Genomic DNA, 22,532 nt, shown 5'->3' with positions numbered 1-22,532 from the left:
GGGGGGCCACTGTGCCCCTCGGTTCTCCGATGCCTGCTTTGCTGTCCTCCTGGAAGAGGTGTCAAACCATCGGGGGGTGTTGTTTCTGGAGGATGGGAGGAGGAGGGCCCCCCACGTGACCAGGCAGGAGGTGGCGGAGGCTGTTAGCTCTCAAGATGCTATGCAGCGCACAGGAACACAGTGCCGCAAGCGCTTCAATGATTTGCTGCGCTCTGGAAGGGTAAGTACCATGTCAGCCTTGGCCATTTTACCCAGCAGGTAGCCTTAGCCTGTGAGGCCCTCTCCCTTCCCCCCCCCCCCTCCCAGGCAACGTCTTGGTGCCGTTACTGCTTTGGGCATTTGGTGCACGCTGGGTGGGCAAACAGATAGTGACCATGCTTACATCAGCCTTAGTGGTTGAGGAGAAGATGGGTTCTCCCTGCAGCATATGTTGGTGTTTGTCGCATTTGAGTAGTCTGGGGGCAACCTGCAGGGGAGGCAGCTAGACATATACTCAGAACTCCAACACATGTCTTATTGATGGTGATGAGATGGTGGAAGGGGAGCATCAGGGTGTTGTGGCCAAGAGCCATCTGCTGGCCTCGGCGCCGCACCTAGTTGCACCTCCTTGCCATGGGCGTTAAGACCCTTGTGTTATTCAAAGTGATGGACGCCGAATGTGTCCAAGGTGGTCATTGGGGGAGGGGGTTGGGAGTAGCCGTACTATCTTCTGGTGACTGATCGCCAGTAGTGTGGACAGGAGCTACTAGAGGCTTCAGATGGACCACTGTGGTTGGGGTGCAGCGTGCGCGTGCAGAGTACATGAGCGATCAGCTCCAATAAATGCTCTTCTCTGTTCTGCAGGCAAAAACTGATAACAATAGCCGGGAGCGTCAGCGGACAGGTGGTGGGCATGCCATGCTGCAGCACCTCACCACTTATGAGGAGTAGGCCATGGAGCTGGGGAGGAGGCAGGTGGCCAGGTCGGCAGGTGTCGGTGAGGCTGGGGTGCAGCGGCCAGGTATTTGAGGACCACAGTCCCATCCACTCTGTCTCCCCACCATGCAAAGCACTGATGATTGCTGCAATCGTTAATGCAGCAACACTGCTCATTCACAGACTGATACAGTCAGACGTGTGGGTCATATACAAAGGTCCCTCGGCCCCTTGAGGATGCGCGTCTCTAGCACCTTCCAAAGTCGCCTTATCCCATTTGTGACCACTATCCCCGTGGCCTAACATGCCATGGCATCGCTGCTGCACATCCAAAGGCTTATGTCATCTTAGGAAAGTTTGTACCTCCACCACCCTTTCAGCCAGTGCGTCCCACATTACTCTGTCCAAAAGGTCCTCAGTACCTCACCTGTCAACCTCATGGCACTCAACTTAAATAAATGCCACCATGTTAGTCACCCCTGCGCCAAGGGGAAATGTTGCCTTCTGTCCACCCGTTCTATGCCCCTCATAACGGTATGAAGGTCAATAATGTGACCTGTCAGTCTCCTGTGCTCCACGGCAAATGTCACAAGTGTATGCAATGTTTCCTCATCACTGCAACTCTCCAGGCCAGCAAGCATCCAGGTCAGGTACCTCTGCACTCTCCCCACTCCAATGCCATCCCTCCCATGAAGCGCAGGTCACAACTGAACACACAAGTGTAGATGTGGCCTCGACAGCGTTTTCTGCACTTGCAACATGACCTTCCTTTTCCTACATTCCATTCCTCGGCTAATAAAGGCAAGTTTGGCTTCGACCTTGTTTAACACCTTATGTTCCTGTTCTGCTACCTTAACGGGTCTGCCCAGCAAGGTCCCTGTAATCGTCGTGACTTCCCACGGTTCTACCATTACTCAAGTATTTCCGTACCTTGCTTGTCTTGCTCATGTACTTAACCGCACACTTATCCACATAACATTCCATGTGGCATTCCTTAGGCCATCTGACCAGCCTGTCTGTATGCGTGTGTAATGTTTGGGCCTCCTCTTGACTATTTACCACCCCACCAATGTTCATCTCCTTAGGTTCTTGAAGGGTGAGCGACTTATGAGGCTGGGGGGGTAAAGGGATGAATGGTGTTACTGACTGAATGCTAACTGATGCACTGTCCTTGTTGTTAATTTCAGCATTAGCACCGCATGGCCGCGCCCAACACGTCCAGAGCCCCCCCTCCACACCTGAAGGTCAAGACTTGCAACTTGCATCACATCCTTTCAGCGAGCCAGGCACCAGCGCAGCAACAAACACTTCGGTGGGGATTATAACGTCGGCTAGTGTCCCGGGGCACAGTGGAGAGGGCACGGTCAGAGTGCTGATGGCGCCAGCAGCCGGAGGACTGCAGGGGACCAGGCACATGCTGAGTCGGGCAGTGATGATGTGCCTCTGGAGATGTCAGCCGTGCAGCAGCTGCAGGACAAGCGGCAGAGTGTGCAGGAGTATATGGCAAGGTTGCATGAGGGTGTGCTTCACTTGGTCTCTGTGGTGGAGGAATCCAGGCAGAGTGTCAGTGATGGCATGAACCTCAGGACAGAGCTTCAGGCTTCCTCCATTGAGAAATTGACAACTCTCATGGAGAAGGGCGTCTAGCAGATTGAGAATCTTCTGATTGGGTTATGCTCTGACCTGCAAACCCTCACAGCGCTAATGGCCACAGGTGGTCATTCGCAATGTGGGATATGTTCTGGGCACCAAGTGTCGCAGCTCGGTGCCCATGCATCTGTGGTGTGCAGGGAGGTCCAATGTGACCTCACATTGGCGCAGCAGCTGCCTGTCATCACTGCGAGCTCCTCTCAGGGCACTCTGGATGAGGGCAGCAGCTCCTCCGCCCCTCCGCCAGTGACCGTTGCATCCGTTGAGGCTGTGACAACTGGGGAGATACCAATTCTGGAACTGGCCACTCCCTCCCAGGCGGGGCCAGCACGGGCTCCAGAGGACAGCCGCCAAGGTCAATGAGGCCAACAGGACAACAGAGTCAGCAGGCTGTCTCACAAGCCACTCCGAGCGATGGGGCGGCACCTCGACCTAGCACCCGCAAATGTAAGCATAAGGCACGTTAGGCACTCCTCGGGTTTGTCCCTGGTGATTTTGTGTTGGCCCTAGATTAGGGAATATATCATTATGTACGTCAGAGTGACATTTGTGCTTTATTTTGGTGGCAATAAAGTCCACATTTCTGACCATAGCTGAGGGCGTTTCCTTTGTGCTGCATTTGTATGTTTCACAGACATCTCATGAGTGTTTGAGTGGACATTGATGTTTATGTACTAAGCCCTTAGTTGCAGATGATGATGTGGAAGATGTAGCACCTAAGTGCCATGTGTGGAAGCGCCAGGCAATGCTGGTCCTGCGGATCCATGTGTGTGGAGCTGGCTGAAGGTTTATTGGATTAAAGTGTCCCAGATGTCCCTGCCTCCTTGGTGTAGTAGCGGGTTGGCGTGCTGCCCCTCATCATTGCCCTTTGCTTCCTCATCTTCTGAGCCACTGCTGGATTCATCATGTGCAGCCTCATCCACTGCGTCAAGGTCTTCATCGTCAACTGCATTCCCCCTTTCCAGCGCAAAATTGTGCAGAGCGCAGCAGACTACCACTATCACAGAGACGCGATCTGGGGGGTACTGGAGTGCGCCCCCTGAGCGGTCCAGGCAACGGAAGCACAGCTTGAGAAGACCGATGACTCTCTCCACCACAGCCCTTGTGGTGCCGTGGCTCCTATTGTAGCGCTCCTCAGCTTCTGTTCTTGGATGGCGGAGGGGCGTCATGAGCCACCTTCTGAGGGGATAGCCCTTGTCACCCACCAACCAACCATCCAGCCAAGCCGGAGCACTGAAGAGCCCCGGCACCTGGGAGTGTCTGAGGATGTAGGCGTCGTGGGAGCTGCCTGGTTACCTTGCACAAACTTGTAAAATCAGCATCCTGTGATCACACACTATCTGCACGTTCATGGAGTGGAAGCCCTTCCTGTTGACAAAGGCCACGGGCTCACCCGCTGGCGCCTTGATGGCCACATGTGTGCAGTCTATAGCACCCTGGACGCAGGGGAAGCCAGCAATGGCCGCGAAGCCTCTGGCTCACTGTGCCTGACTTGCCTGGTCGCAGCGGAAGTGGATGAAGGTCAATGCCCATCTGAACAGAGCGTCTGTAACCTGCTTGACTCAAGTGTGGACAGCTGATTGGGAGACAACGCAAAGGAGACACCGAGCCCTGGAAGGAGCCAGATGCATTGAAGTGGAGGGCAACTGTGACCTTCAGAACCGCTGGCATGGGGTGTCCACCCACACAGTTAGGGGAGATCTCAGGGCCCATCATCTGACAGATATAGTTCACTGTCCCCCTTGACAGTCGGAGCCTCCTTCTGCACTGCATCTCAGTCATATTGAGGTAGCTGCTTCACCACCTGTATACCCTGGCAACAGGATAGTGGTGCCTTCTGCAGCCCCTTCCACCTTGGACAACCTCTTGGCCTTGTGCCTGCGCCTGGCCTCCCAAAGGTGGCTCCCCTGGAGGCTGCTTGTCCACTCCTGGCCGCCTCCTTATTCTATCCCTCCCTTCCTCCTCAGAGGAGCTGCCTGCAGTGAAGGTGTCAGAACCCATCCCCAGGCTAAATGGAGGCCTCCAGAAAGCTGCAGGCCCGATAAAGTTTACTGTCTGCAGACTGCTGAGCTGAAGCTTCATAGTGCAGAGAAAACTATTGGAAATCGATCTGAACTGCTAACAATCACACAGGCAAGTTTAAAACACTTTCTGCAATAAATACTTCAGATAAAACATTATCAGCCCACATATCCCGCCAGTGAATGAGGTTTGTTAAAAAATCAGTTACCCGCCTGCCAGTTGGGCCCGTGCACCGTGGGGAAGATCGCACGGGCTCCTCAAAATCGGCGTCAATTGCCAAGTTAATGGCCTTAACAAGGTCTTTAATTAATGGCGCGCACGCATCGCACTTCATGGGCGGGCGCTATGAAGTGCGACATACGCCCGCCCACCTAAATATCGTGATGCCAAGCGCTGATGTCAGGACACTCGCCCGACGTCACCCCGCGACATTTTAAGTGCTGACGTGCGGGCTCCACCACCCATGTGTCAGCCATAAAATTCTGCCCATGGTTTTCTTGCTGTTCCATAAGATATGCCGCATTGCTTCCAAGCCTCATCTTTACTGATATTATTTTTATTGTTTAACTTAACTTGACCCGGAATAGCAACTAATTGTGCATCAAGTATTTAGAAAGATATATTATTTGTTTCAAGAATTTATGCAGTGAAGTTAGCTTGGATTACAGAACTGAAGATAATGCAGTCAAAAAGACAAAAGTATTGCCATCTTTAAGCCTTTGAATCAGATTTTGTATTTTCCCTATCCTTTCTTCCCTCCTGTCTTGAAGCTGCTGACAACAGTTCTGTGGGTGGGTCAACTTCCACCATTTGGTCAAATGGCCATGCTTCATTTGGCTCAAAACATAGGAAGCATCACAGCCTAGCCTGATCCTGTGCTGGCTGAGCACTGGCATGAGTACCCTTTTTAAGAGATCACTGGTAGCCCATTGAAAGCTGTAACATTGGCTGAATTTTTATTTGCCCTTACTAATGCAAGGCCTCGAGGCCATTGATACCACCCATACTGCTCTAATTAAGATAACTTTACTCAACATAGATCAGAGATCAAGCTGTTTTGTTCAGCGCTGTATTGAACAGAGGCGGAATTTTAACAGGGGCTCTACAGACACTTGAACTAATGATGCAGTCATAAATAATAGTGATTTGTTTTTGTATCTTCACACTCTTTCCTTGGCTAATCACATGAAGTAGTGGAAGGATTTGTAGGCTTACTAAGTCTGACAGGCCGCAGCATCAATGCTGTTTACGCTTTTAAGTAACCATTTTAATGCCAGCCATTAGCATAGTTAGCGCTGTAAAGCAAATGATTTATGGGCTCCCACAACTCATACAATGAGGGAAGGCCACTCGCATCTACCAGACTTAATTATCCCACTGAATGTCAACACTCAGCATTCAAAGCCAGAACACTGGTCTGCATTCGCTAGGCCTATAGAGAGCAGTTTTAGCCCTTGACTATCTTACACAAATGGGAATATTATCACATAAGCAAAAAGCTCACTGAATAAATATTGGTAATTCAGAGGATCAGTTTATATAATTGAAAGGTGAGAAGAGCTCATAATCTAATGAACCAGATTTCTTCTTTCTTGTATAAAATATTTTATTTTCACTTGCTCAAGTTACAGTAAAATGAGGACAGCAATGCACTAACTTACATGAGTCTTCACTGCCCACAGAAGCTGATGTTAGGCATTAGTGACACCAGATAAACCAAAAGGGGAAAGAGAAAAGAAACTGGAGGAAGCATTTATTTGTTATCCTCTGTTCTGCATTTTCTCCAAAAGGGTTTCTAAAGTTCAGGTTATAGCAAGTAGATTTTCTGCGGTATTACTCAAGCAGTCAACATGCTGAGGCTTCGACTGTGTTTACAAAGTGTTGTATTTCTGACACCATGTCCCAAAACCTGATGCATTTAATCTTGCATCAGAACAGCTTGATTATTTTTATAGTTTTTAAATAGACTTTTTATTTTTCCTCTCGCTTTAGACATTTCTGCCTCTTAAAAGTATTCTTCAGCTAAATGACCATGCCAGCAATCTTCCCTTAGCTTTTGTCCAGAACACCCTGTAACCAACTTGTTCATAAGCACACTAAAAAATTGCAATACCAATCATATAATTGAATGTATGTGTGACGTAAAAATTGATCTTGCAGCCTTTGGATTATATACATGAGTTTCAGGGAATCAATTCTGTTTGGCTATCAAAGAGGTAATCCACTAAAATTGCAAAATACTGTGTGGTCTCTGTTTGAAAACAGTTAAAAATATAGATTTCCCAGTCGTGCATGTCCATTTTTTTGCAAACGTGGAGTCTAATCTTCATCCAAATGGTAAACCAGAATGTTAGCTATATTATTAAATGTTTGTTCATGCTTGAATAATTTGTTGTAAAATGCAACTCAAAATGAAATTTATTCGTTTTGAATAAATGCTCACAATCAATTTGGAATTATAGGTTATTTATCATTCAAATTCTGTGTTTTTCTTTATGAGCATTTTATTTCGAACTAATTACATTTACTCTTCTCTCATCAGAGTTTCTGGAGTGTCTACAATAATATTCCATTAGTGACCAGTTTGCCCTTGCGTTGTAGTTACCACTTAATGAGAGGAGAGAGACGACCATTGTGGTAAGTAACTGGGTATGGTATTAAACATCTAAAGGAGTGCAGAGTTCTGAATGGTCAGCAAGCAACTTTTCAGTACTTTAAATTTGTATTTACTGGTTTCCGTAGGGAAGATGAGAGTAATGCCAAAGGAGGATTGTGGAAAATGAAAATCTCGAAAGAACATACTGTAAGTATTTTTAAAAACAATAAATTATGTGTGACATTTTTTATGCTCAGGAATATTTGTGTCTTTTTTAGGGTTTTATTTTAAGCATAATGTGATGGAATTGTGAGAGAGACTTCAGAAACTCCATTCTGCATTGCGACCCAGGGGTAAAGGGTTATCTCAACTATTTTCCTGACCATAAGATAAAAGCAAAATACTGCGGGTGCTGGAAATCTGGCCAGGAAAACAGAAAATGCTGGAAAAACTCAGCAGGCTTAACTGCATCTGTGGGGAGAGAACCTGAATTAACGTTTCGAGTCTTTATGACTCTTCTTCAGAGCTCTGAAGAAGAGTCATACGCACTCAAAACGTTAACTCTGTTTTCTCTCCACAGATGCTGTTAGACCTGCTGAGTTTTTCCAGTATTTTCTGTTTTCCTGACCAGATTGAATTGAAAATTTTTGCACAGTACTTTACCCTAGTAAATGTCAGTGGTGTGACCAAAGGCCACAATAAAGTTTATGAACATCAAAATTTTTAGTAACATGCTAGTTGATCTCCCATGGCATTATACACATGAAGTGAAGACCAAACCTAACCTCGAGGTGAAAAGGAGTTAGAGGACGAGTGAAAAATTGGAGCAGGGTATGTAGATGCAGTGGAAAGCAAAAAATGAAATTAATCGCATAGCAATTTTTCTGCAGTACTGGCTAAAGAGATGGGGTTATAAACTAAGGCACTACAATGCCACCACCAGCAAGAGGGTGTAATTACGGCATGACAAATTTGTATAGGAGCTTTCCATTACAGTATAAACATGGGCATTTAAATGAAGCCCTGCCTTCCCTCTCAGGTACAGGTAAAAGATCCCTTGATGCAATTTGAAGAAAAGCAGGAAGCTCGCCCCAGTGTCATGGCTGATAATTATCCTGCAACTAACATCACTGAAAACAGATTATCTAATTATCGCATTCCTGGTTGAGGCTTTGCTGTATGCAAATTGGCAGCACAGTTCCTACTTTTTCTGCATTTCAAAAGTATTTCATTGGCTATAATGTGTTTTGGACCATCGTGCAGTCAGAAAAGGCACTAAATAAATGCAAGTATTTCTTTATAAGAAATTGTAGTGGGGCAAATTGACACTGTGTATAGATGAAAGGTACTTAACTTGGATCTCTCCATAAACATCTGAACATTATATTAGTTTTTTCCTTGCTTTTAGTATTGGCCACATTTATAAAAGGTTGGTGTAGGAGAGCCAATTTTTTAGCTTATGTTCAAAGGGTATTTACATTTAGTGACTTCTGAATAGACTGATGTCAAATTTTTAAAAGTAGAGTGGGGAAAGATTGAGTTTGTTCAAAGCCAGGGTTTCTTTACATCTGTAGGGAAAAATTTCAAGGCAGAATTTTGCAGCCTTAGTTTTGTGAGAATTTTTTGCAGAATGGCAATTATAAAGTAATGCACTGAATCTAAATGAATATTACATTATAAGACAGCCAAAACAACTGTCATATTAATAAGGATAGTGTTGATAAAATAAGAAGTATCTATAGCAATAGATATACATAGGAATTTTTTTTAAATTCTGTTTAAAAGTTTTGAAAGTAAAATCTTGATCAGTTTGGCAGGGTTGGGAGCATGCAGGCAGAGAAGGAATGACTGGGCAGTATTCAAACACTTTGGTCTCAAATCTGAAAACTTCTGCATTTGGTGCTCCCATACTGTGCAGGAAGGGGAAGGTCACATTGCAGTTGTAAGTCACATGAGAGATGTGAGGCCCATGTGATTTTGTGAATGAAAAGCTTATCTTGTCTGCAGTGAGTGGAGGATAATTACTTTTGGATCAAGTACATCTAAAGTAGCTAAGCTATCTTTTATAGACAACTAGAAATATACAGTACAAACAGCTGCACTTCAAATTGAAATACAGAACTAGCCCAGTTCAGATCGGTGCAGAATTGATTGCTATAGATATTTCTTATTTTATCAAAACCGTCCTTATTAGTATGACAATCGTTTTGGCTGTCTTACAATGTAATATTCATTTAGATTCAGTGCATTACATTGCAGTCCAAAGAAATTCAACTGGCACTGTGACTGTTTTTGCAATTTTCACTCTGCTTAAATGCTTAAAATTAATCAGTTTGACATGGTCTGTCATGGTTGTGCTTATTTATGCAAGTTCCTTCATATTAGATCATTTTAAAAAGGCATGTCTAATAAGGATTTTTTATCTATTTCTCATGGCAGTCTGCTGTTTGGAAAGAATTATTACTGGCCACAATTGGTGAACAGTTTGTAGATTGCTGCACAGCAGGTAAGACGAGCCCTACAGGTAACAGTTATTCTTGATTTTGGTGTTTTATGTCTGTTTATTTCAAAACTGTTCAAGATTAGAAACAGCCTTTGGACTGCTGTATATTGGTTAGAAAACCAGAATTCCTCTTCCCTCTACTTAAGCTAATGGTTTTGTATGTCTTGAGAAAGGAATGTTCTTTCCAAAAAAGAACATGAAAATAGTAACCAGAACAGTTTCTATAAATGTTTCTGGATCATTTCATTTTAATTCATGCTCAAGAAAGGATACTGTTGGGAGAAATATGTAAAATGTGTAGTACTGCCCTTTTTCTCCAATAACCCTCCCCACCTGCCCCTCCAAAAAAATTATTAGAGCTGGGGAAGTTGGCCACAATTCGTGCTTCTGGTCACTTCCACTGACCCTGTTAGAAAGTGAATTTTGTATGCGAACCCTTCAGGAGATGAGGGAGGAAAGGAAATTAGTGTAAGAGTCTCTATCTCGTACATTTCTTTGTGTCTATAAGTATATCTGACTCCAGATTTCTTTTTTTGCAAGCTCTCCAGTTCAGTCTGTGATCATACCAATTCTGATTAATTTAGTATACCAAATGAAAAAACAAAAATATTATTTTCTTCCTCCCTTTTATAGAGTGGCTGATTCTGCACAGTAAAACACTAAGCTAGATACTAGGGACAAAAATTAGCTCCCCTCTCTGGACAGTGTTTTCAAAGCAGAACCACAGGGCCAATTGCATAGTACAAAAAAAATTTAGCCTTTGTGAGTGCTCCACATATAAAGCCAAGCAAAAGTACCAAAGCAAACAGGTTAGTCATAACTTAGCTTTTATAATGTCGCATGACATGCTGTCGACCCCGGTAGCACCATCTGCTCTTCCATACTTGGGTATCCCACTACTGTCCTCCACCTCCTTCCCTGCTCTATAATGTGCATGGTTCTTGACTACCATTTATGCACTACTCAATTTCCTCCCACACACCCTCGTGCTTGGGTTTCTTCCTACTGCTCAGTTTCTACTTGCCTTGGCTAACTACTCCTGTAACTCCATTCATGGCCAGTGACGAGCAGTACAGGGTCATTTTACTGAGTTTTTTAAAAAATTCATTTTCCAGAAGGATTTAGATTTCCAGCATTGATTTTGAGCACTGTGGAGATCTTGTAACGGCTCTACTAAAATCAGTTATGGGTGATGTAACAAGGAGGCTAATTTTCGAAGTTAGGCATTGTCAATCAAGATGGTCAGAATGCTGTACTTATTGCTTTTGGGCAGCTCACAAGATCATCAACTTTTCCAGCACCTAACTCCCTAATTTTAATGGGGACTGGCTTACATTGATGAGAACGGCATTTTATGTTGAGGTATTTTGTCTCCCTACCTGCATGCAATATATTCATTGTTTAATGTCTATTTTATGCTTAATTTAAAAGCTTAAGAAATCTAGGAATACAGCTTTAATTTACACTTATTACAGTCATGTGCTTTTTTTTTTTAACAGATGATGAGGTAGTTGGTGTGAGTGTCAGTGTCAGGGATCGTGAAGACATTGTTCAAGTTTGGAATGTAAATGCTGCTGGAACAAATGAAGTAACTATTATACAAAAGATTCATGAACTTCTTCCAAAAGTAACTTTTAAGGCAGTGTTTTATAAACGTAAGTAAATACCTAAACACCTTTTTTATGAAACTATACTTATAAGCTTTCAGTTTCAAGTTGGCAGTTTAAAGCTTACTTAGTAAATTAACTGATGACTTGAGCTCCAGATCATAAAGGTACATTTTTTCAATAACTTCTGTTTAACATTCATTTTTAAAAATTTATCGTCAAGTACTGAATTATTTTAATTTAAATTGCCTAGAAGGATGTTACCCAGCAAGCATTTTATGGCGTACCACACTGAGTATTCATGAAAATAAGTATTAAGAGAAACTGGAACAGTGGCCTAATGACCACCAGCATGAACTAGAAACCCTGAGGCTGTTGATTCAAATCCTGACAGAATAAATGCTGGATCGTTGTAAAAACCCAGCCTGTTCACTAATTTCCTTCAGGGAGGCAAACTCCTATGTGTATACAAAAGCAAAATACTGCAGATGCTGAAATTAAAAATTCTGGAAGTGTTCAACAAATCAGGCAGCATTTGTGGAAATAACCTTTCATCAATCTGAAACGTTACCTCTGCTTCAGTTGCCACAGATGCTACATGACCTGCTTTCCAGAACTTGTAGTTTTTATGCCACCCTCACCCTGGTCTGGCCTATATGTGACTCCAATATGTGGTTGATTCTTGATGCTTTCAGGACAACTAGGAATGGACAATAAATACAACATTGCCTGTCATCCGCATTCCAAGAACAAATAATAAAAATGAATAAAATTAAGCATCTGTGCATCGTTTTTCTACAATCTGATGCAAACACAGTTGTAATGATGATCTTTATGAATTGGAAATATTCCTGAATTCTTCAGGTGATTCACAAGAAATGCAGGATCATTAGAGTAAAATATGCCTTACAGATGAAGTTCCATTAGGATCATGCTTCTTGAAAATAAACCATAATTTTTTTAAGTTCCTGCTCTGCACCAGAAATAGAAGGGAACCTATGGTATTTGTGGTGTCTAGCAGGTGAAGTGGAATTGTGTTAAATTGTGAACAGATATCAGAATGATGACCCCCTCATCAAATCACTTAATTTACTTTTGAACATATCAGCAATATATATCTATCTATACGTACTCTTCTTTAAAAAATTTGTGCCCTGAAGGATCTGGTAATCTCCCTCCATTGAGTTGTTTCTAATTATTTTTCTCTGATCATTGACAAAATATATTTGTCTCCCACATTAGAAAATAATGAAATCACTAATTAAATATGTGCTTATTAAGATAACTTATTGTACAGTCACAGTACTTGCAGAGATGATGTTTCATTTGAAGTTTTGGAGTTTCTGTGCAAATTCTTGAGCTGCTTTTTCAGCAATGCCATTTTGAAGAGCAACCCACTGAGACCTATCTAACCCAAATAAACCCTGAGTCAGTTTTTTTTATCCCCCACCCTCCCCTCCTTGGTCCTCTGCCCACATGACAACAAGCCAATGCTAACCTGTAACTTTACAAGTATGGAATACGGATCTTTACCAGTCACACTCTTGCTATCACTACACAATTTTAGAAGTGCAATCCTTGTTCTAGACTCATATAAGGATTCAACAAATCATTTGCTGAAGGCAATCCTGGCTGCAAGAGTGCTCAAAGTAGATCCTTTTCAACCAAGAAAGCATTCAAGGTTGTGATCAGCTCCTCTACCCCAAAGAAGGATAGATAATCTAGAGTGAGCACAAAGCATTTCTGAAACAACTCCCAGACATGTGCACATGTGTTCACAAAGCCAACGAGCTGGTATTGCATGAACCTAAATGCCCACGACCACTGTTCCTACACCACTCATTGATTAGCTCATTCTGTAGATTCAACCTTTAGCCAAATTTGGCCTTTATCTACCCACAAGCACCATCCAGAAATGGTCATAAGGTTTTGAAGTAAGTGTTGACCCAGGTCAACTCATAGCCCAAATACTATTAAGAAAATTGTTCAAATTATAGTCCATTACGCTTCTCAAGGGAATTATCAAGTTACCAATTAAGGAACCTCTTCTAAGGGATTTTCTAATGAGTCGTTTAGCACTGCACCATGTCAGCTGTGGCTCAGTTCATAGCACCCTCGCCTTTGAGTCAGAGGGTTGTGGGTTCATGTCCCACTCCCGGAAACCAAGAACTGTGATTGTACTCGACAAAGTTGCAATCTGTGACTGTTGATAACTCAAAAGAGTATCAGCAATCAAAAGCCTGTTGCCAAATTTAAAATGTTGTTGTTTCCTGCTGGCCACAGAACTAGTTCAAACAGAACCTGATGCAATAAGCTGGTCAGCATCAAGCGGAGTAAAGGGACACATGGCTTTGTATAGACGATCTAAGAGAACCCTCATTGTAGAGACCCAGAGTATAGTCTCTCCATATGAGACCCAACCCAACACAAAAAGACTCAAACTCCAAGTAGTTTATCTATTCAGGAGCACTTTGAAAGCTAAATATAAATTATTGTTGTAGAAATATGAGCCAATACCCGGTCTGGGGGCTTTACATTTGCAACTTACTATACAACCTTCTGCATTGATGTATGGTTGTGGTCTATACTGCATTTGATGATTCTCAGCCCAGTACATTACAAGACCATAAAACAAAGCATCAAATACCAGGATTTCTGTTCAGCCACAAGAGGACCCTGTAGCTAAAGCAATCCAGTTAACTTTTAGTAGATGGGTCTGTTTCACAGATCAACCTCACAACAACATTCAGAACAAGAGACTGCAAATTCTGAGGCTTCACATGAATATAGGGCACTTCTAAATTCCTTTCTTCCCAAGATCATCAAAAAGACTTCATTCTCATCCTTTTGCACTTCTTCTGACCTTTATTATTTCTATTTCATTGATCTTTCTTGCATTGGGATTCCAATGCTGCCATCTCAGAAGGGTGTTTTCCACAGTGCTACCTTGAGTACAGTATAGAATTATGAGTGAATATTGCCTGACTCTTCAAGGCATGAATTTTGCCAGGTGATCTTTTCCCTGTGGGATTACATTAATAAATTATAGGTAGACGTTGAATTTCTTTGAAGAAATTTAGAAGATCAGGATTATTTAGTAATCTAATATTTAAAATTTTTGTACTTGTATGTCTTAATTAAGACAACAATAGGAAATTGAATTAATACTATCCATGTCCTTTTTCAGCTCATGAGGAACATCATGCTTTTGAAGGTGGTCGTGCAAAGCCATAATGATTCACAGCAAGCATTTTGCATTGAGAGCTGAAATTTTATTTGTATGTAACATTAGCGAGTTGGACTCTAAGCACCAAAATGGTGAATTCTAATAGAATTTTGTTGATGAAATTGTAAAAAAATCAGGTGACTAATTCTTAAAGGAAAGAAATATTGCCATCTTAGTATGTTATAGTTGTGTGACTTTTATTAATATCTGTATTTGGTAAAATCTTTCTCTAAAGGCAGAAATGTTCCTCACTATTGAGTTGATATTTTTTATTTTAATATTAGATAACTTATTTTCGCTTTTAACTGCGATGCTGTTCTTTCAAGCTTGAGATGTCTAATTATGATTTAAATATTTGTATTGTACTTAACAAGTGGTTGCTAACATGCACAAAACCCGCTGGTTAATCTGAAAACAAGTATCAAAGTAGGAATATTGTTTCACATAGATTGTAGTCAAAGCTGATTAATGGTGGCATATTTCTAGTGGATCATAGTTTTCTATTTTTTCTTTAGAAAATTGATTGCACTGCATAATCATGTACGTCACTGTAATTTTGGTCTTGTGGATGCTTGCACTGATATACATATGTTCCATTAGCAGAAAATCCTGCAAGTTGCCTGAAAGATCTGTCTAGTTTATTTTCTATTTCATTACCTTACATTGTATAACTTTCTTCTATAACTGTTATTTTAGGCCATTTGGTAATTCAATTTACGGTATATTTAAGTGTTTGTCTTCACTAAATTTAGAATCTATAACTAATCCTTTGCTAGTGAACTGTTTCACTTGTTTAAAAACTTAGACTCATTTGAATTCAGAAATTTTTGAGAATTCTTTCTTACTACAGCACCTTGAATTAGTTTTTTTTCTGTCCATAGAGAAAGAGCATGCTGTGAGGAAGTACAGTGCTGCAGTAGGTTTTTATTCTGTTCTAGTACTTGCTGTAGTAAGTACAATGATGTTATGTGGTGCAAATTGTACATTTCATTGCTACGGAACCAAAGAATTCTCATGTAAGGTTTTTGAGAAACGTTGAAGAAAAGTAAAGAGAAAGCTGTGAATGTACACATGCCATGCCAAAACAAGATTTACATCCAAATGTTATTTTGGAATTGCACAAAAATGTAAGTTGTAAATTTGAGTGTTTACTGCTATGAACTTCATTGTGTGTGTGTGTGTGTGTATATATATATATGTATATAGTAATACAGAAAACCTGTTTTTTTTTCCTGCCTTGATATTAAATACAATCATGATAATTGTCACAGATCAGCATGAAAAGTGTTCATTAAATCATGTGGGCTTCATGCAGGACATTCTAATTACTCAAACTGCCATGGAACTTGTTCATAACAACCAAAACTGACAAGTCTGAACTTATAAATTAGAATTAAATTGGTCTGAGAAGTACATGCATTTCTCAAAATCAGAGGTTGTTGTCTATCGAAAACTATCAATTTACAGGAAAATTTGCCATACTTTTGCCTGACCATATTATCAATTATTACATCTCTATTAAAACCATCAAGCATCAAGTTTGGTAGCATCCATTGTAAAAGCTTTGCCCCTTAATTACAGTAGTTTCAATAAAAATGCTTTAATTTACCCCTAAAGACTAGGAAGCAAAGCTTTTGTGAAAGTGAGTTCTATATTAAATTTTCCATTACATACAATAAATCTACAACAAAGATTTAGCAAAACTGTTGTGATTTCCTATATGTTGCATAATCCATATTGCATAGCATCAAAAATTATGAATTCTTGGGTTTGTACAGTAGTTACTTTTGTGTTTTACTTGTTTTGAGGTAAAAAACAAGGCTCTTTGAAGTTACAATGGTTTTCCTGCTGTGGTTTTATTTTCTGCGCACTGATTTTTTAAAGAACACAAACTGGTATTTTATCTCAATTACCCAAGATCTTTTTTGTGAACAATGGATTAAAGCATAAACATTATTGTAACAGTCAGAGCAAGCTGTTAATTCATAACTGTGAAAGCTGTACACTTCAGTATCATCATAAGGAAATTCTGTTTTCTTCATGAATGAATGGATCAGTAAAAGTATTTTATACTTTCTTACCCTTTCATACACACAGGAAAGTTTTGTGACAGCCAGAAATGTGAATATTAATATGCTATTTTTGGTGTTTTAGATTTTAAACCTCCACACATTTAAATCCAGATCTACTGGGACCCTGGTCAGCGAATGGCCAGTTTTAAATTGTATTCTCTTCTGATTTGAAAATAAAAGCTATTTTTTTATTTCTTAGTCATGATTGGTTATTGTATTGTAACAACAGCATAAATTAGTTTGAAAACACCCACGGTCATAGTTTTGAAGAGTACTTTGCTTTTGAAAAGTCCCATCTGATTATTTGTATGTCACCATACAGAAACCACTACTAGGTATAGCGGATGTTCAGGCCTATCTTGTGTGGGTATTTAGAAAAACATTTTTAATACTTTTCTAGAATTGGTTGGTAATAATCTGTTTAGAAAATAATATAGATTGATTGTTTAATTGCATTAACATGGGAATCAGAAGATATAACTTCAGATTGTCTGAAAGATGTAAGAGCTGGTATCTTCTGTGCTCAAGGTTATCAACCCTGCTGTAGGATTTGATATTTAGTAATCCCAATAATACTACTCTATTCAATGTATGCCAGATTCAAATTTTGTTCTTTGACAACTAAATAAAAATAAGTTTGTACAATATAGTGTATCATTTGCATTGCAACAACTTCCTGATTATAAAGGTAATCATGGTTTGACAATTTTCATTCCTGGTCAGCTGGGACTACTGTGTTCCATTCTAGCTGTGCAACATTATTTTTAACATTTTAAAATCTAGGTGATAGTCTCATAGTTAAGTTTATTATTTCTTGAACAGATCACACTAGGGGTTAGGAGACAAAGGTTAAGTGTTTTTGCTTACCTTTTTGTTAGCTGTCATTTTAGAAACAAGGAGGCTTTGAACCTGCTCCACCATTCAATTAGATCATGGCTGGTCTGTACCTCAACTCACTTATGTGCTTTAGCTCTATCTCCAGTTGTCCCACAGCCTTTTAGAGAAGAGAATTCCAGATTTCTTCTGCCCATGTGGTTCTGACGTCCTTCCTAAATGGTCTAGCTCGAATTTTAAGATTATGTCTCATCACCTTTGATTCTGTCACCATAGGGAATAGTTTTTCTGCATCTGTTCTTTAGGTAATTTTAACATTTTAAACACCTTGAACCAATCACCTCTCAATCTTCTAAATTTGAGGGAATATGCAACAAGTCTAAGACCCCAAGCCTCGGCAGTCTTACTGGCCTGTTTGTTCTGTTTTCTAAAGCTCAGGTAATCCACCAAGAAAAAAGTCTTGATTACCAGCTAGAGGCTAATTTTATCAATACCCATAGATCAGGGAAATTATTACAGAAACTTACTTGGAATGGAGGGGGAGGGCAGGGATTGGAGGAAGAAGTGGACCTTGACAAGCAAGAGGTTAATTTAAAAATGTGTTGGAGATGGTCAATGCTTGCACTTAGCATGTGCAAAAGTCGTCTGTGACTTGACTGGGTCTAAACCCAGTTGTTATCTCAGTCCTGCTGTAAAATGACATGGGCTGCATCATTATCTTGTTAGTAGTTATTTACTTGTATCAGTAAACAACAACTTGCATTTATATAGTACCATTAACTCAAATGTCCCAAAGCACCTTACAGGAGTGTAATTGGATACAAGTTGACATTAAGCCCATGGAGATGTTCGAAAGCATGATTGAAATGTAATGAAGTAGGTCTTAAAAGAGAAGAAAGGTGACGTAGGTAGAGAGGTTTTGGGAGGGAAGGCACATTCTTAACCTTTGGATAGAAGTTCACTGATGTCACACCTAAATATAGTTAGATTGAGGACACTGTTCTCATTGAGGATACTGTTCTGAGGAACTCCTGCAGCGATGTCCTGGAGCTGCATTGAATGACTGTCAACAGCATTTGTGTTGGGTGATACTCCAGCCAAGGGAGGGCTTTCCCTTGACTTCCCTGCATCTTTTCATCTCAAATTTCCAGTGTTTAGTAATTATTTCCCTAATTACCCCCAAAGACTGAAGCTGGGCTTTAACATTGACTCATTGACTGTAGGGTGGCACCTGTGTGCTGAGCTTCAGCTTGTCTCATTGGTTTGTGTTTCCTGATAGGCTGTGGAAGTTTCTGTAACACTTCCTGTATAGTCAAAGGATTTTGAGCAACTGCAGCTGAAATCCTCAATCCCAGATCATTGCTGCTCCCATATTTGTTTAAGGAAGTTTTGGCCCTTCATTAAAGGTGGCAGGACAGGCAGGGAGAGCTATTTCTAAAGCATACAATATTCTAGGCTTTATTAATAGGGCATAGAGCACAAGAGCAGGGAGGTTATGAAGAACTTATATAACACTGGTTAGACCTCAGCTGGAGTATTGTGTACAATTCTGGGTGCCACACTATAGGAAGGATGTGAATGCATTGGAGAGGGTGTAGAAGAGGTTTACAAGAATGGTTCCAGGGATGAGACACTTCAGTTACGAGGAAAGATTGGAGAAGTTGGGACTGTTTTCCTTGGAGAGAAGAAGGCTGGAGGAGACTTGAGAGAAGTTTTCAAAATGGACAGAGTAGATAGAGAGAAACTGTTCCTGCTCGTAAACGGATCGAAAACCAGAGGGCACAGTTTTAAAGTGTTTTGCAAAAGAAGCAAATGCGAGATGAGAAAAAGATTTTTCACACAGCGAGTAGTTAGGGTTTAGAATACACTGCCTGGAAGTGTGGTGGAGGCAGGTTCAATTGAGGCATTCAAGAGGGCATTGGATGATTATCTAAATAGAAACAATGTGCAGGGTTACGGGGAAAAGGCAGGAGATTGGCACCAAGTTAAAATGCTCAGAGAGCCGGTGCAGACACAATGGGACGAATGGCCTCCTTCTACACCGTAACAATTCTGTGATTCTGACATGCTGTCACATTGCCTCATGCTTTGTTGACTTTTGAGTTCATGTTTACTGTTGCACAGTCCCAACTTTAAATCAGCTGGCACATTTTATAGAAATTATCTTTAAACATTAAATCATTTAAACATTTAATTAAAAATTAAAACTGCAGCTTTATTGGATCTTGCATTTTCAAAGCAACTTGTTTTGTAAGCAGAATTAGTTTTCCAAAATCTTTTGAATTTCTGCCTGTATAAAATTCTAGAATTAGATTATAATTAGTAAGTGATTTTTTTCATTACACTGTAATACAGACCTGAATTCAGTTCTACCTATTTTTAAAAAAGCAGTATGTGCTTTTCTTTATTCATTCACAGGATGTGGGCTTCACTGTCTGGGCCAGCATTTATTGCGCACCCCTGGTTGCCCTTGAGAAGGTGGAGGTGAGCTGCCTTGAACTGCTGCAGTCTGTATGATGTAGGTATACCCACAGTGCTGTTAGGAAGGGATCTCACCAATGAGTGACAGTATCAGCTCCACTGGCCATATGCCTCTTCTCCACTTGTGCTGATTTAGCTTTAAAACTTTGTGAATTTGGCTATTAAAACTGGCCTATTGCATTTAAACTTATATTCTGGGTTGACTTTGCTGCACTTGCCTGACCAGAGGGTTAGTCTCTGTCAATGTAGGAATCATTTTTTCAGCTACTTTGCTTCATCAGCTGTGCACTATTGCCTTCTCTCACTTTCCTTCTCAAGTTAAAACTGCCCCTCTTTGCTCCTTTATTCAGAGCCCTGACTTCTGCAGTTCTCACATTTCTTCTCAGAGTTCTTCTAAATCAGATTATAATTTGTCCTTCATCAGCTCACTTCTTGACATTATGCTGATTTTGCATTAGTTGATTGACTTTGAATGTTTCAGCTGCTCATTTGAACTGTGAGTGGCATTTTCTTGTTTTGCTACCACCTGTTGTTACCATTCTAGATTATAAAAATAAAAGTTTCCTTTTCATATATAATTTATGGCATATGGATAATGCAGGACTTTTCCTTTACTGTTCACATACTGGACTATAGAATCCAACCTTACTGAGTTAATATCTCATATTAAAGTAAGTACTGGAATTTCATACACCGCATATATTTAGCTCCTGGATAGGTGGAATATCAATAGACAGACCACAGCTTTGAAGTACTGAAGTATCTAGCTAAATTTGGAGCATAAAATGATATTGGAAGATGGCACACCATCCGGCAGTACAATTCACAACTTAGTGAAAGATATCTAAGATAATGGGGAATTTGTTAGTTTGGTCATTAATCTACTGTGGGAGGAGGAGGGGGGGGTGGGGGTCGGAGAGATTGGTGCAGGTGGCCTTTATATGATTTAAATCACTCAAAAAAAATCTTATTTCTGGGCTTCTTGGCTTCTTCCTCTCAAGATTCAGTAGGCATTCATCCCCTGAACCAAGTATCAAGCCATTTCTTTTTATTATTCAATAATATGTTTTCAATGGAAAACTTCCTAACAAGTTTTACGATTGCAATATTGAATGCAATTCAGTGAGGTTGGTTAAGCTGACATGTAACAACATGCAGTGTTTGGTCAGCCACTTTCTCAGGAGTTGAGCAGCTTGCCAGGGAAACATCCCAGTAGTGTAGAATTTCCAACCCATTAGCTTTTTGGCCATAACTATGCAAACGCTGCAGCCACACAAGTTTAAATCAAAGGTCCAATGAATTTGCACATTTTTGAAGTTGCATACTATTTCTTTTAATTAACTTGCTGAATGTGGGCATTGCTGGCAAGGACAGGATTTATTACCCATCCCTAATAATACTGAGAAAATGGTAGTGATGGGCTGTATTTCTTTAACTGCTGCCATAACTAATGTGGTAGTCATGCCAAACCAAAGGGGAGTTGAGAGTCAGCCACATTGTTGTGATTTATTCATCAATATGACTACAGTGCTAAACACAGCCCTTTCCAAACCCTCAGTCCCACACATTTAAACAGAACAAAGTAGCAAATGAAAACGATAAACACAGGTAGGACTTGTCTGTTATTTAGGAAGTGGATTGCCAAGGCTTAGGGCCCCATGTTGAATACTTCAGAAATAAACAATGAACATCCTTTAAGACAAAAAACAGACTACTGCAGATGCTGGAAATCTGAAATATAAACCGAAAGTGCTGTGTTTTTCCAGCAACTGTGGAGAGAGAAACAGTTAACATTTCAGTTCGATAATCTTTTAGCAGAATGATGAGGCACAAAGTTACATTTAAAATGTAACCTCTTAATCTGTGATTTTTATCTGCAGTACATGCACCACCATCATAATCTGATGCAACAAATACAGTGAGAAGCAATTGCAAACCAATGCAATGAGCTAATTCAATGTGGTTGGTATTTCAGGTACGAGAGTTCTGGTGGACAACATGTTCATGAGATTGTAGTGAACAGTTTTATTTCAGTTACATTATATTTTTAAAAAATAATGGGTATAGTTTCAACTTCTGTCATGGAGTCCCTCAAGAGAATAAGGTTCATATAGATTTCTAATGCAAACATGGGTAAATGCAGCAGTTCACAGGAAGTATCACATATAACATTGTATTTACAGTACAAATAAACCATTACATGAGAACATAGGACATGAGAGCAGGAGTAGGCCATTCGGCCCTTTGAGCCTGCTCTGTCATTCGATAAGCTCATGGCTGACCTGGTTATAGCCTTAACTCCACTTTCCTGTCTGCCCCTCAATAATCCTTGACTCCTTTGTCTATTAAAAATCTATCCATTCAGTCTTGAATGCTTTCAATGACCCAGCCTCCACAGCTTTCAGGGGAAGAGAATTCCACAGACTAATGACCCTCTGAAAGAAAAAATTCTCATCTCCATCTTGAAAGGGAGGTTTCTTATCCTTGAACTATGTCCCCTGGTTCTAGCCTCCACCTAGAGGAAACATCTTCCCAATATCCACCCTATCAAGGCCCTCAGTATCTTAAATATTTCAATAAGATCACATCTCATTCTTCTAAGCTCCAATGGGTATATGCCCAATCT

General features: G+C 40.8%; 1 protein-coding gene across 1 annotated transcript in view; it reads left to right on the top strand.

Moving 5' to 3' along the window:
* eif4e3 (eukaryotic translation initiation factor 4E family member 3) overlaps nt 1-16,222 on the top strand; it is a 79,597-nt gene extending 63,375 nt beyond the window's left edge. The window contains exons 3-7 of the mRNA XM_078543720.1: nt 7,130-7,224; nt 7,330-7,390; nt 9,623-9,689; nt 11,186-11,341; nt 14,481-16,222. Of these exons, the coding sequence (XP_078399846.1) occupies nt 7,130-7,224; nt 7,330-7,390; nt 9,623-9,689; nt 11,186-11,341; nt 14,481-14,527 (426 nt within the window). The 3' untranslated portion in view covers nt 14,528-16,222. The remainder of the gene's footprint in view (nt 1-7,129; nt 7,225-7,329; nt 7,391-9,622; nt 9,690-11,185; nt 11,342-14,480) is intronic.
* The last annotated feature ends 6,310 nt before the right edge of the window (nt 16,223-22,532 follow it).

Source organism: Cetorhinus maximus, chromosome 6 (assembly GCF_964194155.1).
Source record: "Cetorhinus maximus chromosome 6, sCetMax3.hap1.1, whole genome shotgun sequence".
Lineage (NCBI taxonomy): Eukaryota > Metazoa > Chordata > Chondrichthyes > Lamniformes > Cetorhinidae > Cetorhinus > Cetorhinus maximus.
This window is presented reverse-complemented; position numbering and strand designations above follow the sequence as displayed.